Source organism: Pipistrellus hanaki, assembly GCF_964339955.1.
Source record: "Pipistrellus hanaki genome assembly, chromosome: 3".
NCBI classification, from domain to species: domain Eukaryota; kingdom Metazoa; phylum Chordata; class Mammalia; order Chiroptera; family Vespertilionidae; genus Pipistrellus; species Pipistrellus hanaki.
Window position 1 is genome coordinate 188,412,124 of NC_140505.1, and position 15,186 is coordinate 188,427,309.

Genomic DNA, 15,186 nt, shown 5'->3' on the forward strand with positions numbered 1-15,186 from the left:
GATCACTCCTGTCACAGGCCCGGACACCGAGGCCCAGCGTGCCACACAGCTTCCTGGCCACCGTGGGGCGTAAACAGGGACCAGGACACAGGACCTGGGCTCCTGAGCCGGGGCTGTCAGCACGTGGTCCCACCGGCAGGGGAGCCGCCTGGGCCTCTGCGGGCTGGCGGCTGGCCTGGCGGGTCCCCAGGGTGGCGGCACCTGCCGTGGTGGCGGTCAGCAGCCCAGCCCGTTCTGTGCTGGTGGGAGGGCGGCTGGCGGGCATCCAGCCCGGCACTGGGCTCGGCCTGCCTCTCCTCAGTGTGGCCTGGGGCGGCCCTCCTCGCTGCCGCTTGGGGGGACCGAGCCCCCCACCCTCACCCCAAGGACCCGGAGGCCGCAGTGCGCCTCCCGGGCATGTGGGCCTCCGGGCATGTGGGCCTCCTGGGCACGTGTCCTCCCGGGCACGTGGGCCTCCCGGGCATGTGGGCCTCCTGGGCACATGGCTTCCTGGGCACGTGGGCCTCTCAGGCACGTGTCCTCCTGAGCACATGGGCCTCCCGGGCACGTGGCTTCCTGGGCATGTGGGCCTCCCGGGCACGTGGCTTCCTAGGCACGTGGGCCTCCAGGCATGTGGGCCTCCTGGGCACGTGTCCTCCTGGGCACATAGGCCTCCCGGGCATGGGCCTCCCAGGCACGTGGGCCTCCTGGGCACGTGGCTTCCTGAGCACGTGGTTTCCTGGCATGTGGCCTCCCCTGCTGCTGGCTCTGGAACTGCCCACAGGTAGAGTCACCCTTTCCTGGCACCTCCATGGAGGGGGTGCGCTTGGCCGTCAGGGTCCGGGTGCAGCAGGGCCGGCCCAGCTCCCCATGCGGACGCCCGGGCGTTGCTCAGGTCCTGTTCCTGCTCGTTCCTGGGGACGGGCCCGGGGCCTTTGCCCTGAGAGGAGGGGCTGGGACTTGTGCTGTGCGCGACTGCCAGCTCCCGGCCACTCCGCGGGGACACCATCGGGCAGGGTGGAGGGCTGGGTCCTGGTTAGCGGCAAAGACCCCAGAACCAGCCTCGGGGCCCAGAGGCCCGGGTTCATGGTGGCAGGAGGAGCACTTGGGGGGATGACTCCTCTCGGGATTGGCACACGGAAGACCAGCGTGCCCCGGGGGAGCGGAGGGGTGGGCGGCGAGGGGCTGAAGCGTCGGTGAGACGGTGGGCTGCACGGGAGCACCGGGCCTCACGCAGGGAGGAGTCCCTGGCCTGCCGTGTGGGTGGGTCCCAGGGAGACGAGAAGCAGAGGGAGGCCCCGGGGCTAACAGGCCTGGAGGAGCGGCAGCGGGGGCGGCGAGGAGTGGGCAGATCTAGGGCCTTTGGCGGGAGAATGGGCAGGACATGCCGAGGGGTTGGGCGTGGGGATGCGGAGGGGGAAGAGGGGTTCAGGCTGACCCCGCTGTTTTGGCCTGAGCGCTGGTGGGTGGTGGCCACTGGTTGCGTTTCAGGCCTCCGCCGGGAAGGACTGGGCGGGTGGGCTCATCAGAGCTCCGTGGGGACCCTCAGCGTGTCCCCCCCCCGCCCCCCCCCGCCCGGGCCGTGCTGCTCTCATGCCCGCCCACTCTTCTCTGTGCTGGACCCCGTCTGCCTGGGGCAGGTGCCGGCTCCCGGGTGCGAGGGCCCCGCGCCTCCGACCCCTGCCCCCTCCTGGGTGCCCTCACGTGACACCTGCGAGGGATGCAGACCCACCGGGCACAGCCAGCGCTGATGGCCCCGCGTCTCCCTGGCCGGGCTCCCCGTCTCCGCTGCGTCCCTCCCCGCCTCCGAGCCTGGCATGGTGAACGGGCAGGAGCTGGGCAGCGCGGGAAGGCCAGGCTGGCCATGCTGGCTGCCCAGGCTCTGCGGGCCGCCCGGTTCTGTTGGGTCAGGCTTTCCCGTCGGCATCTCTGGGTGTGGTGCCCCGTTGCCTCTCAGGCCTCCTGGCTGTGTGGTGCTGGCACCGTGGGGGCCCTCTGGCTTTTAGCTGCCGCTTTAGACAGTGCTCCTGGGGCAGCGGGGGCTGGAGCCCGCAGGACACGCCCCCTGGACACCGGTGCAGCCACTGCCCCAAACCCGGCCTGGCCTGGAGGTCCGAGCTGGAGCCGAAACCTCCCAGGCGCTGACGGTGGTCTCCGGGCAGCTGCGGGGCCTCCTCCGCCCGCGGGACGGGCCCAGGTGCTCTGCAGGGGCCGTGGCGCCGACCGCAGGGCATCCAGGCCAGGGCTCCTGGGGCTGGGCCTCCTGCTAAGCCCAGGAGTGATCCTCCTCCGGGGCCACCCGAGGGCCCGGCCTTGGAGGACAAATGAGCCCGAAGGAAACACACCCGGCCTGGCAGGACTCGCCCCGGGGTGCCCAGGATGCAAGTCTCTCAGAGCCCGGGGCCCCCCCGACCGCACAGGCTGCGGTGCCAACACTCCAGCCACGCAAGCTCCTTTGGCTGAGGGCACCTGCCACCTCTGCTCCTCCCGCACGATGGGGTCAGCGGCCCGAGGGGTGCGCCGGGGGCTGGAGAGCCCTGTCCCATCGCCGCCAAGTCCTGGTCCAGCCGTGAGGGCCGTCCTCGGTTGTCCCCCATTTTGGCACCAGCCCCGCTGGAACCCCCATGTCCCCCCTCCTCCATTCTGCACCAGCCATGTTTCCTGGCACAGACCATCTCTGGCCTGGAGGGGCTCAGTCGTGGACGGCGGCTCAGTCAGGCCTCTGTCAGCAGCACCCGTCCTTCTCGCCCTCTGGGCCGTGGAGCCAGGGTCCCCGCCCGGGCAGGTCCCTGTCTGCGTGTCCAGCGTGTGGGCGGGGCCCTCAGAACCGGGTTCGGGAGGTCCTGGTTGGGGTTTAGGCCTTTCAGGGAGGGAGTGGGGGGGGTGCTTCTGGCCGGGGGTCAGTGGGTTTCTAGTATGAGTTGTCGAGTGACTAAAGAAATGGACATGGCCCTGCTGGTGTGGCTCAGTGGTTGGCACGTTCCGTGAATGCAGAGGTCACCAGTTCGATTCCCAGTCAGGGTGCGTGCCTGGCTTGTGGGCTCAGTCCCCAGTAGGAAGCGTGCAGGAGGCAGCCGGTCAATGATTCTCTCTTCTCAATGTTTCTCTCTCTCTCCTTTTCCCTTCCTCTCTCTAAAAATCAGAGGAAAAAAAAGAAAAAAAAATAGCCCTAGCCGGTTTGGCTCTGGACAGAGCTTTGGCCTGTGGGCTGAAGGTTCTGGTTTTGATTCTGGTCAAGGGCACTTGCTTGAGTTTCGGGCTCAATCTCCAGTGGGGGGCGTGCAGGAGGCAGCCGATCCACGATTCTGTCATCATTGATGTTTCTCTCCCTCTCTTCCTCTCCCTCCCTCTCTAAATAAAAATATATTTAAAAAAAGAGAGAGAGCAGCCAAGACCGGTTTGGCTTAATGGATAGAGCATCGGCTTGGGGACTGAAAGGTCCTGGGTTCGATTCCGGTCAAGGGCAAGTACCTTGGTTGCGGGCATATCCCCAGTAGGGGGTGTGCAAGAGGCAGCTGGTCAATGACTCTCTCTCTCATTGATGTTTCTGGCTCTCTATCTCTCTCCCTTCCTCTCTGTACAAAATCAATAAAATATATTTAAAAAAAAAAAAAAAAAAAAGAGAGAGAGAGAGAGAGCAGCTGGTGCTGGCGTGGGGACTGCAGGAGCCTCCGGGGGACGCTGTGGGAGGGCCGCACGGGGTGGGGGTCGCCCTTCACCAGCCCCTCTCCCCGCAGCGCGCGCAGACGTCCCCATGGAGGCCTGCTGTGCGGACGGACACCGCACGGCCACGCAGCACCGGGACTGCTCGCTGCCCTACGCCTCCGAGTCCCAGGAGTGCAGGTGCGTCCCCGGCCGGGGCCCCGAGGGGAGGAGCCCACCGCCCCCGCCTGCCCCCGCCTGACGGCCTCGCTGCCCCGTGCACCCTGTGGGGGGTGTGTGTGTATGTGTGTGTTATGTGTGTGTGTGTGTGTGTGTGTGTGGTGTATGTCGGTCAGGGTGAGTGGGTGGGTATGTGTGTGTGTCAGGGTGGGGAGGTGTGTGTGTGTGTGTGTGTGTGTCTGGTGTGTGTGTGTTGGGGTGAGGGTATGTGTGTGGTGTGTGTGTGATGTGTGTGTGATGTGTTGTCAGGGTGAGGGTGTGTGTGTGTGTGTGTGTGTGTGTGTGTTGGTTGGGGTGAGAATATGTGTGTGGTGTGTGTTTGGTGTGTGTCTGTGTGTGTATGTTATGGGTAGTGGTGTGTGTGTGTGTGTCTGTCGGGGTGAGGGTGTGTGTGTGTGTGTCTGTCGGGGTGAGGGTGTGTGTGTCTGTCTGTCTGACGGGGTGAGGGTGTGTGTGTGTGTCTGTCAGGGTGTGAGTGTGTGAGTGTCGGGAGAGGGTGGGGAGCCCGGCAGAGCAGTCCAGCGCCCTCTCCGCAGGATGGTGTGTGTGTGTATCTGTCAGGGTGTGGTGTGTGTTGGGGTGTGTGTGTGAGTGTCGGGTGAGGGTGGGGAGCCTGGCAGAGCAGTCTCCAGCGCCCTCTCTGCAGGATGGTGTGTGTGTGTGAGTGTCGGGTGGGGGGTGTGTGTGTGTGTCTGTCAGGGTGAGGGTGTGGTGTGTGTTGGGGTGATGGTGTGTGTGTGTGAGTGTCGGGTGGGGGGGGTGTGTATGTCTGTCCGTCTGTCGGGGTGAGTGTGGTGTGTGTCGGGTGATGGTGTGTGTGTGTGAGTGTCGGGTGAGGGTTGGGGGTGTGTGTGTGTCTGTCAGGGTGTGGTGTGGGTGAGGGTGGGGAGCCTGGCAGAGCAGTCTGGCGCCCTCTCCGCAGGATGGTGCGGGAGCAGTGCTGCCACAGCCAGCTGGAGGAGCTGCACTGCGCCACGGGCATCAACCTGGCCAACGAGCAGGACGGCTGCGCGGTGCCCGCCGCCAACGGCAGCCTGGAGGCCGTGTTCGTGACGGTGAGCCTCTGCCCACGGGCCCCCGCTCGGCGCCGCCCGTCAGCCGCGGCCGGGCACCCCACACCCCCTGCGGCCCCTCTGGAGCAGCAGGGACCGCCTCCCCGTGTCATCACGGAGCCCAGCCCGGCTCCGGGCGGCGGATGGAGGGGCCGGCTTGCCCTGAGGACTAGTCCTGGGCCTTCAAGCAGGGGTCACCGGGCTCCGGGCCTTCTGAACCTCCTCTCAGTTCTAGGCCGTCCTCCCCGTCCCCCCGCCCCGAACAGGATCCTCAAGCCTCTCTCCCTCCAGGGCTCCTTAGGGCCCAGCGCTCAGAATGGCCCCCAGGCCGGCCTCTGATAATGTGGCCTTCGTAACCACAGGAAGGGGATACTGAGGGTCACAGAGGACCACATTCCTAAGTGGCTTCTCAGCCCCCGGAGGGCTCGTGAGGCAGAGCGGGAAGGGGTCCATCAGGCCCAGAGGGCTGGCGCTGAGCGGACACTCAGCTGGGCGTGGACGCGGAGACCTCCCGGGGCTGCAGGCCGGAAGGGGCACCTCTGCCTGGCGTGGGCGCTCCAGACCGCGTTCCCCGGCGATAAACGATGCGCTGCCCAGGCTGCCCCCGCCCTCCCCGCTCCCGAGGGCGGGACCCGGGCTGCCCCCCCCCCTCCCCGCTCCCAAGGGTGGGGCCCGGGCTGCCCCCCCCTCCCCGCTCCCGAGGGTGGGGCCCGGGCTGCCCCCCCCTCCCCGCTCCCAAGGGTGGGACCCGGGCTGACCCCCCCTCCCTGCTCCCGAGGGTGGGACCCGGGCTGACCCCCCCCCCCCGCCCTCCCCGCTCCCGAGGGTGGGGCCCGGGCTGCCCCCCCCTCCCCGCTCCCGAGGGTGGGACCCGGGCTGACCCCCCCTCCCTGCTCCCGAGGGTGGGACCCGGGCTGACCCCCCCCCCGCCCTCCCCGCTCCCGAGGGTGGGACCCGGGCTGACCCCCCCCCCCCGCCCTCCCCGCTCCCGAGGGTGGGACCCGGGCTGACCCCCCCCCCCCGCCCTCCCCGCTCCCGAGGGTGGGGCCCGGGCTGACCCCCCCCCCCCCCGCCCTCCCCGCTCCCGAGGGTGGGGCCCGGGCTGGCCCTGAGCTGGGCTGGGGAGGTGCTGGCCAGGGGGCATGGCTGGAGGTGCCCAGGGAGGAGCTGAGTGCCCTGGAAAAGGCATTTCCTGCTCCCCGCCAGGAGGGAGGGGTGGGGAGGCGATGGAAGTGGGGCCTGCGCCCCGCGGGGAGCTGTGTGGGCCTCTGCACAGGACTGGGCCAGCGGCGTTCCGTGGAGAGGGGGCCCGGCGCCCCTCTGTCCGCCCAGCCTGTCGGCCGGTGCGCTTTCCTGGGAGGAGGCTGTGTGTGAGGGGGGCGGGGGGTGCGGTCTGGCCGGGGCCCCTCCCGGGGCAGGGCCGTCTGCCTGGCAGATAGAGGCAGCTCGCTGTGTCCCCAGACGGAAAGGGAGGTCCAAAGAGAGCACGGAACATTCTAGCGGGAGCGGAACAGGCCGGCTGGCGGATGAGGGATGTGTGTTTCCAGGAGGGTGATTCACGCGGCACCAGGTGGAGGAGGGGCCTCCGTCTGCCCCCCCTGGCTGTGGAGGCCCCGCCCCTCCTGGAGGCCCCGCCCCGCCCCTCGTGGGCCTCTGGAAAGGGGCTCCTCTAAGAGTAAAGACTGAGGGGCCCTCCATCTGTCAGGGGCCTTGTCCCCGGGCTCAGGTGTGACTCTGGGGTGTGCAGGGGTCCCGGGGGACAGGCAGCGACTCTGCCTCTCCCTGACGCTTGTTTGAGGTTCCTGGGCTTTTCAAATGAGTTGCTTATGGGCCCAACCCCCCCCCCCCAACCCCCCAGGGAGACGTGCACATTCCGGCTCCGGCCCCAGCTCCGGCCCAGGGGAGGTCTCAGACCCGCAGGAGCTGCAGGAGCCCGTGTGACCTCTCCCTGAGGCGTGGGGCCGGCAGGGCCAGGGTGCTGAGGGCCATGGAACCGGTCCGGGTGCAGCCCCGTGAGGGTCCCTTTCAGAAGGGGGCCTGGGAGATGTGTGGGCTCGGCCTGCCTCGCTGTCTGCTGCCCCCAGGAGAGGTGGTCAGCACGTGGCCTGCGGCCCAGGAGGAGCATGGGAACGGGAGGGGAGGGCACCAGAGGGCCAGAGGACTCGGTGTGGGGTCTGACTGCCCCTCCGTCCCGCCCTTTGCAGAGGTGCTGCCACTGCTGCCTGCTGGGCCGGGCGGCCCAGGCCCAGGGCCAGAGCTGCGAGTACAACCTCATGGTCGGCTACCAGTGCGGCCTGGTCTTCCGGGCCTGCTGCGTCAAGGGCCAGGAGGCCCCGGACGTGGCCCCCGCAGACAACGGGCACCTCCAGGACCCAGGTAACTATCCCCTGCCCTCGCCCCGGGCAGCGCGTCCGCCAGGGCCGCCAGGAACAGGCGGTGGTGCGTGTGTGCGTGCGCAGAGGAGAGCGGGGAGAGGCTGAGTCACTGCCGGGATTGCCGCGCTCGGCGTGGGCACGGGCGGTGCCAGTGCAGGGGGGCCGCAGGCAGGCACCCGGAGCGCCGGCCGGCCGTACAGCTCAGGTCCGAAGGCCGCCGGCCGGCAGAATTCCCTCTTGTGGGGGAGGCTAGGCGTCCTCTATGTCCTTCACCTGATGAGACCAGGCCCGCCCACGTGACAGAGAGCAATCTGCTTTACTGAACGTCTGCCTGTTTGAATGCCAGTCTCATCTGGAAACACCGGCACGGTGTTTGACCACATGTCTGGTGTCACGGCCCCGCCGAGCTGACACATACAATGAACCGTCGCCGCAGGCGGGGTCCGAGCACACGTCTCCGGTGCCGGTGACTCCGCTGCAGACAGATTAGGTTGTCCGAGCCGTTCATGTTCGTTTCCTCCTCCGAGACCCCCTCCCCTGCCCTGGAGCAAGACGGAGGGCTTGGTTTTTTAGTCTCTGTTTCCGTAAGTTCACTGTTGGTGTATAGAAAGGCCGTAGATTTCTTGGGGTTAATTTCGTATCCTGCTTCATTGCCGAATTCATTTATTAAGTCTATTAGTTTTTTGATGGAGTCTTTTGGGTTTTTTATGTACAATGTCATGTCATCTGCAGATAAGGACAACTTTATTTCTTCTTTTCCAATTTGGATGCCTTTTATTTCCTCTTCTTATCTAATTGCAATGGCTAGTACTTCCAGTACTCTGTCAAACAGGAGTGGTGAGAGTGGGCATCCCTGTCTTGTTCCTATTCTTAGAGGGAATGGTTTTAATTTTAAGACGGAGGGCTTGGGATCGGGTTCATGTCCCTGTCCTAACCTGCATTTTCAGCAAACTGCTTTATCCGGTCTCAGTTTCCTCATCTGTGAAATGGGGACAACGACAGCCCCGCTCCCTAAGGCTGCTGGGAGGAGGAAAAGGGAGAATGTGCCTGCCCGGCTCCTTACACATTGGCTGTCAAGTTCTCCCGGCCCCTCCGGCAGCCCGGGGCAGGGGGAGTGGCCGGCCTGGCTCTTGCTTCCCGAGTGAGGACCTGATGCTCAGGGTCCCGTGGCCGACAGGCAGGGGAGCGAGGATTGGCCTCTCGCTCCATCTGGACGCGATGGACAGGCCGGGTGCCGCTGGCCAATAGGCTGTGCTCTTTCAAACGACAGACCCGCACTCAGCGAGGGGCCAGTGAGCGGGAGCAGCTGTGAGAGGGCTCCCTGCCCGTGCCCACCGGTTCTGTCTCTCCGCCGGCCATCGGTCCGGCCAGGCAAGCCCTGCTGCGGCTCTGCGCTTCCTTCTCTCCCTGAGCCCCCTCCCCCGGCCCCCAGTGAGAAGTGGGGGAGGCGGGAAGGAGGGAGGAAAGAGGACTCGCAGCCGGAGGAGCTGACTGGGTCGCCCATCGCTGGGCTTTCGGAGCCGGCGGCCCGGTGAGGGGAGACGGCGGGTCTTCCATTCTTCCGGGGCAGCGGGTTCCTCTCTCCTCGCTGCCCGGGCTGATCTCCTCGTAAAGGCGGACCCGCATTCCAGCCGCTCCTGGCTTTTGAAATCAGAGAGGACTTTTTCCTTTAAACCGGAACCCTTCCTGGGGGGGGGGGGGGGGGATTCCTCTGGCCTCTGGGGAGGCTGTTGTTGGTCTGTGTCTCGTTTCGACAAACATCTCTGGCTCTGCTGCTGCCCCAGACGGCCCCCGTCTGGGCCCAGCGCCGGCCCCAGAGCAGACGCTCACGCGCCTTCACTGCCTGAATCGAGGGGGAGGCGGGTGCCGGCCCCAGGTGGAGCTTTGCAGGCGACTGCCGCAGAGGAGTCTCCATGTCCGGGACGGCAGTAACCGCGCCCGGTGGGGCTCACACAGGCCTGCGTGTCTCCCTGTCGGTGTCGTGTCCACACCCCCTCTTTATGAGGCCCACCCCAGTGACCTCATCCTCCTTGGTCATCGCAGAGACCCTTCCCCAGGGAGTCCGCTCCGGCGGGTTAGGGCTCCGGCCCCGGGGGCACCGTCCCCGCAGCAGCAGGCGGCTCCCAGGCGGAGGTGCTGCCGCTGTGGAGGGCGGGCGGGCGGACTGACACAGGCCGAGGTGCCTTTGCTGGATGTCCCAGTCTGTTGGACAGGGTGACAGGCGGCAGCTCAGCGGGAGGGCCCAGGCCCTCGGCCCATGCTGTTTCTGGGGACAGCTCTGCTGGAGATCTGGTCGCCTGTTTGGCCAAATCTGAGCACCATTCCCTCTCTCTCTCTCTCTCTCTCTCTCTAAATATATATTTATTGATTTTAGAGAGGAAGGAAGAGGGAGAGAGAAAAAGGAACATCAATGATGAGAGAGAATTATTGATCGGCTGCCTCCTGCACGCCCCCCACTGGGGATTGAGCCCGCAACCCGAGCCTGTGTCCCTGACCGGAATCAAACCTGAGACCTTCCAGTCCACAGTCCAACGCTCTATCCACTGAGCCAAACCAGCCAAGGCTGCCATTCTCTTTTTAAAAGGAAAAAGTGAATACTGAGCTGTTATGGGTGGTACCGATGGGCGTTACTGCCTGATGTCTGCAGAAGACAAACTACTCAGTGTCTGAGAGAAGGTGGGGTGCTGGGGCTGGTTAACGGGGTGCTGGGGTGGGTTAACGGGGCGCTGGGGTGGGTTAACGGGGTGCTGGGTGGGGGCGCTGGGGTGGTCACATGTCTGTGCCTGTCCTGCCCGCAGCTAAGCTCACGGAGGCGGAGGAGGAGCAGGAGGACCCGTACCTGAATGACCGCTGCCGAGGTGAGCCGTCCCCCGGGCCGCATGGCCGGGGAGCAGAGCCAGCGCAGTCTCCTGAGGAGCTGACCCCGGGCGGGGGAGAGGGGAGGAGGAGGAGGAGGAGGGGTGCTGGGGTTAGAACCCTCCGCCCACGGCGCCCGCCTGCACATGAGCCACCTCTCAGGTCTCAGCAGGCGCAGCAGGCACACAGCTGCCCTGCGGCTGGGAGCCCTCGGGGAGCGGGGTCCCTGGGCCCCGCGGAGCCATCAATAGCACCCACTTGCCTCCCGGGGAGACACTTGCAGACTCAGAGCCGCCGGCCGGCCGTGCAGGCTGTTTTCCCGCTGCACGTGCTGTATCCTCTCTCCTGGACCGTTAGGCAGGCCGCCTCCCGGCTCACGCAGCGGCAGCCCCGAGGCCAGGGCGCTGAGGAGGGAGCCAGCGCACCAACAAGGGGTGCAGTCGCTGTACAGGGGTGGGGGCCGGGCCCCAGGCAGCCTCAGATCTGCTGGGGGCATCGGAGGGTCTGGAGGGGGAGCTGCTCTGGGTGAGGGTAGGTTAGAGGGGAAGGAGCATCGCCAGGGGGTGCGGTGTCGGCGTGGAGACGGGTGGGGGAGGCTGGCGCAGTGGCGGCCCAGGTGCTGGGCAGTCAGACGTACGGGACCATCTGTCCCTGGTCCAGGGTCGTCCTCAGGAGACTCGCTCTGGGGCCTCCTGCTGGCGGAGGCGGTCCGGGCTCAGGGCTGAGCTCAGGGGGGTGGGACCGGGGCCTGGCTGGCCTCGGAGATGTGGGGGCCTCTCCAGGGTCCGCCCCCTGTGTGGCCTGGGCCCTGGATATCCTTGATCGGTGCGCGCGGGGGGGGGGGGCAGTGCCCCCTCTTGTCTGCCCTGCCCCTCCCAGCTCTGCTGCAGCCACAGAGCCTGCCCTGGAGGCACCGGGGCTGGGACCTGGAGCAGCGGCCTGGGGGTGCCCAGAGCCAGACCCCGGGGTGCCCCGCGGGGAGGCGGGGGCTGCAGCCTGCCTGTCTGCCAGGCACCGAGGGCAGAGCTGGGAGGCGGGTCTGGCGCGGCCGCTCACGTCTGTCCGTTGCAGGCGGCGGGCCGTGCAAGCAGCAGTGCCGGGACACCGGCGAGGAGGTGGTCTGCTCCTGCTTCGTGGGCTACCAGCTGCTGGCCGACGGCGTCTCCTGTGAAGGTAACCCTGCCCCGGGCCTCTGCTCCTCCCACACGCGGCAGGTCCCACTCTGCAGCTCAGCGTCACGGGGAGCAGCCCGACTGGCCTCCCAGCATTTGTACCACGTGCCAGGCGAACATCAACCCCTGCTGGGAACGGGGTTGGTGTGGGGTCTGATCAGGCTCTGAATCTGGGTTCTGTCAGCCCCCCGCAGCCCCCTGCAGCCCCCTCAGCCGCCCTTACCCCCCTCAGCCTCCCACAGCCCCTAAGTCCCCCTCCGCCCCCCAGCCTCCCTCAGCTCCCTCAGCCCGACAGGAGCCGGCCCCTTCTGCCGTCTGAAGGCGCACAGGCCACCGCCTGGCCTGGTCTTTGCTCAGAACTCGCCAGGGAGGACACGGCTTTGTCCCGTGGGGTGGGGGTTCCCGCTCCGGTGCGGGCCGGGGACTGGGTGGAGGCAGGGACCCCCCACACGCACCCTGCCTCCTGGCACTTCCTTCCTGCCCGCCGCTGACCGAGCACCGTCTCTCCTAGACGTGAACGAGTGCATCACGGGCACCCACAGCTGCCGGCTCGGCGAGTCCTGCGTCAACACCGTGGGCTCGTTCCGCTGCCAGCGCGACAGCAGCTGCGGGACGGGCTACGAGCTCACGGAGGACAATGACTGCAAAGGTGCGGCTCGGCCCCGTGGAGCCCCCTGTCCGGGGCGGGGCGGGGGTGGGAACGGGCCCTGGGCGCCCGGGTCCGGGCTGGGGTGCTGGGCCCCGGGTCACCTCCTGGCCTGGCGCTCATGCGTCAGTGACAGCGCCCGGGCTCTGAACCCGCTCAGCGCTCCCCTCAGATCAAGGCCAGGGGTGCGTTCCAGGCGCTCACATGTGCTGGTTCCCAAGCCCGAGCCTGCCTCTCCCCGCAGCTGGCTCCCATCTGAGCGCGGGCTGCCTTGAAGTTCAAAGCGCCTTCCCGGGAATAAAAAACATGACATTCCTGGCCGCCGGCCTCCCCCGCCGAGCGGTGCTCTTTGGCAGCGCAGGCTTTGATGGGGACCTGCCGGAGCATAGTTTAGTGCTGAGGGCTTCCAGCCCTCCAGACGGCAAACCGCGTGTGTCAGAACGGCGGTTGAATTATGAGGGCGGCTCAAAAGCGGGGCGCGCCCTCCCGGATGGAGGCGGAGGCCGTGGCCCCCTGGAGGCCGCCCGCCCACGCCACCCCCTTCCCCGCGCAGGCGCGCTGGGTGGCTCGGAGCCTGAGAACCCAGGGGCTTGGCCGGCTGGAGTACACACTTCTGAGCGTTTGACAGCCTTGAACTTCAGGGGAGGGCAGCCAGCGCTCAGATCCCGAGCCTCCCCATCGCTCATGTTTGTCATATTATGACAAGCCCGGGATGGATGGGCGCGGAGAGACGGTGTTTATTGCCACGGGGATCATCACGTTATGATCTAAGCAGAACATGTGTGCAGCCTGAAACGAAACCAGCGGCCACATGTGGCCAGGAGGGCGGCCGGGCTATTTATTCTGTAACAGAACGTTTGTCTCCGGAGGGCCCCGGGGGAGGCAGCGTTTTTTTAAGCCCCGAGCCGAGCCAGCACCGCCTGGCTGACCCCGGCCCTTGTAGCACGTGACCCACCTCCCTATCGGAATGTCCCGGGGTAGAGCCTGAGTAATGAGCGTTTTTTGTGTGTCTTTTTTTTTTTTTTTTTAACTTGCTTGTGATTTTAAAGTGTTTTGTGAGATGCTTCTGGCAGGACTCTTGCTAACCATTTCCTTTTTTTATGACGCACCAGATATTGACGAGTGTGAGAGTGGTATTCATAACTGCCTCCCCGATTTTATCTGTCAGAATACTCTGGGATCCTTCCGCTGCCGACCCAAGCTACAGTGCAAGAGCGGCTTTATACAAGATGCTCTAGGCAACTGTATTGGTAAGACTGCCGCCAGGCTGCCGGGGCCGCAGGCGGGGCGAGCCACCGGCGCTGGGCCCCCCGAGAATGTGGGGGCTCCGGTGGATAGGACAGAGGTCGGCCGGCTTTCTCTGGGAAGGGCCGCGTAGCAAACGTGTCCGGCACTGCAGGCCAGACTGTCTCTGCTGCAACTGTGGGAAAGCAGCAACGCATATGCCAACCAAGGGGCAGGGCTGTGTCCCAATAAAACTTCATTGTCAAAAGCCGTTGTCGGGCTGGGCTTGGCCCCAGGGCCAAAGCACTTGAATTTTAGAGTCAGGTTTGAACTAAGGCAGTGGTCGTCAAACTCATCGGTCCAAAAAGCCAAATATCGACAGCACAACGATTGAAATTTCTTTGGAGAGCCACATTTTTTGAACTTAAAACTTTTTCTAATGCCACGCCTTCAAAATAGACTCGCCCAGGCCGTGGCATTTTGTGGAAGAGCCACACTCAAGGGGCCAAAGAGCCACGTGTGGCCCGAGAGCCGCAGTTTGCCGACCACGGCGCTAAGGGACCTGAGTCACTTCACTTTCTCCCTTCGACCCTCCATTCCTCCTGGGTCACATGGGGGTGATCGCGTCTGGCTGTGGCGTGGGGCCAGGCCTCAGCAAGGTGGCTGAGCTCTGCAGCGGACGCTCTGGGCTGTGTGGCCAGAGGGGCAGCCCACGGGCTCCCAAGATGCATTGTGGGTACAGGAGAGGTGGCTGAAGGTCTGGTCTGTTAAAAAAAATGTTTAAAAAATCGTCTGTGTTCGTCGTCAGATTCAGAGACGCGGAGTGGAAGGCGGGGGCTGGGGCACAGTTGTAGCCGGGGAGCGCCGCAGCGGCCCGCGGGGGGACGGTGGTGGTGGCCTCGCAGCAGTTGTCACGTGTTCAGTGCCACCGCTCTGTGCACTCAGACGTGGTGAAGTGGTGCCTGTTGTTACGCGTGTTTCACCAAGAGAGAGAAGCCCGTGCTGCTATCGGGGGAGACCCGGGGGCCTGCGAGGCGATCCGTGCGAGCTTAGAGCGAGGAGGAGGAGATGGAGAAGCTGCGGGGGCGGGGGGGGGGGGGGGAGAGGCTGCTGAGCCACCTGCCAGGTGGACACCCGCCCGGTCAGTGTTGGCACCGGAGCCCAGCTCGGCTGCCTGCCCTTGGCCTCTGCGGGTCGGACCCTGCTCCCCTATCCGAGCGCAGACGCCGCTGGTCACAGCCCACCCCCGGCTGCCCCTTCCCCTGAGCGAAGGCTACACGTCTGTCTCAGCTCCATCCCCCTCCCTGATGAACCTGAGCCGATCCGTGTGGAAATGGTGGTCTGCATGGAAAACCGTTTTATTTAACTGCCTTCCCCTCCGGATATGGCAGGAGAAATGGAGCGGCAGCCCCTTAGGACAGGGCCTCCCGGAATCGGCCCCAGTCGTTCCAGAAGCTCCCTCCCTCCTGCGGGGCCTCAGTGCTGGGGCTGGCCCCGGGCCAGTCCAGCTGTGGCGGCGGAGGGGGTGGGAGAGGCCGCTCTCCGGCCGGCAGGGGGAGGCCCGTGGCGGCTCCAGGATGGAAGCCCTGACTCCGGCAAGGCCAGCCGCGTCCCACAAGGCAGGGTCTGTCCGGTCTCCGCGTACCCTGCTTTCCCTCCAGGGGAGCAGTGCGGTCCGGGGGGCAGGGGGCAGTGGGGGGACAGTCATGGGGCCGTCCCTCGATGGGGCGCCCGGGCAAGGGGGCGCAGAGCCTCCAGGGCCCAGGGCCCAGGACATGGCGAGGCCCGCGGCCAGCGCCTGTCACTCTGTGGGCACAGAGGCCCCGTCAGCCTCTGCCCTGCACGTCCCGCTCCCAGGTTAGCATCCGTTTTAAAATGGTGTTTTATGGTGAAAGCCGTGTGCACGCTCACGGACCAAGGAGCAAGCCCGCCCGCAGGAGGGAGGCGCTCTGTGTGTGTGGAACGGGCCGGTGGCCGCAAGTGCTCCCGGGGGCGGGCTG

General features: G+C 66.1%; 1 protein-coding gene across 3 annotated transcripts in view; it reads left to right on the forward strand.

Annotated features, from left to right (window-relative positions):
- FBLN1 (fibulin 1) overlaps positions 1-15,186 on the forward strand; it is a 50,482-nt gene that overhangs the window by 4,595 nt on the left and 30,701 nt on the right. For all 3 annotated transcript variants that reach the window (XM_084878127.1, XM_084878125.1, XM_084878126.1), the window contains exons 2-8: positions 3,717-3,822; positions 4,784-4,916; positions 7,118-7,289; positions 10,087-10,146; positions 11,216-11,317; positions 11,828-11,965; positions 13,075-13,212. In XM_084878127.1, coding sequence (XP_084734253.1) covers positions 3,717-3,822; positions 4,784-4,916; positions 7,118-7,289; positions 10,087-10,146; positions 11,216-11,317; positions 11,828-11,965; positions 13,075-13,212 — 849 coding nt within the window. The remainder of the gene's footprint in view (positions 1-3,716; positions 3,823-4,783; positions 4,917-7,117; positions 7,290-10,086; positions 10,147-11,215; positions 11,318-11,827; positions 11,966-13,074; positions 13,213-15,186) is intronic.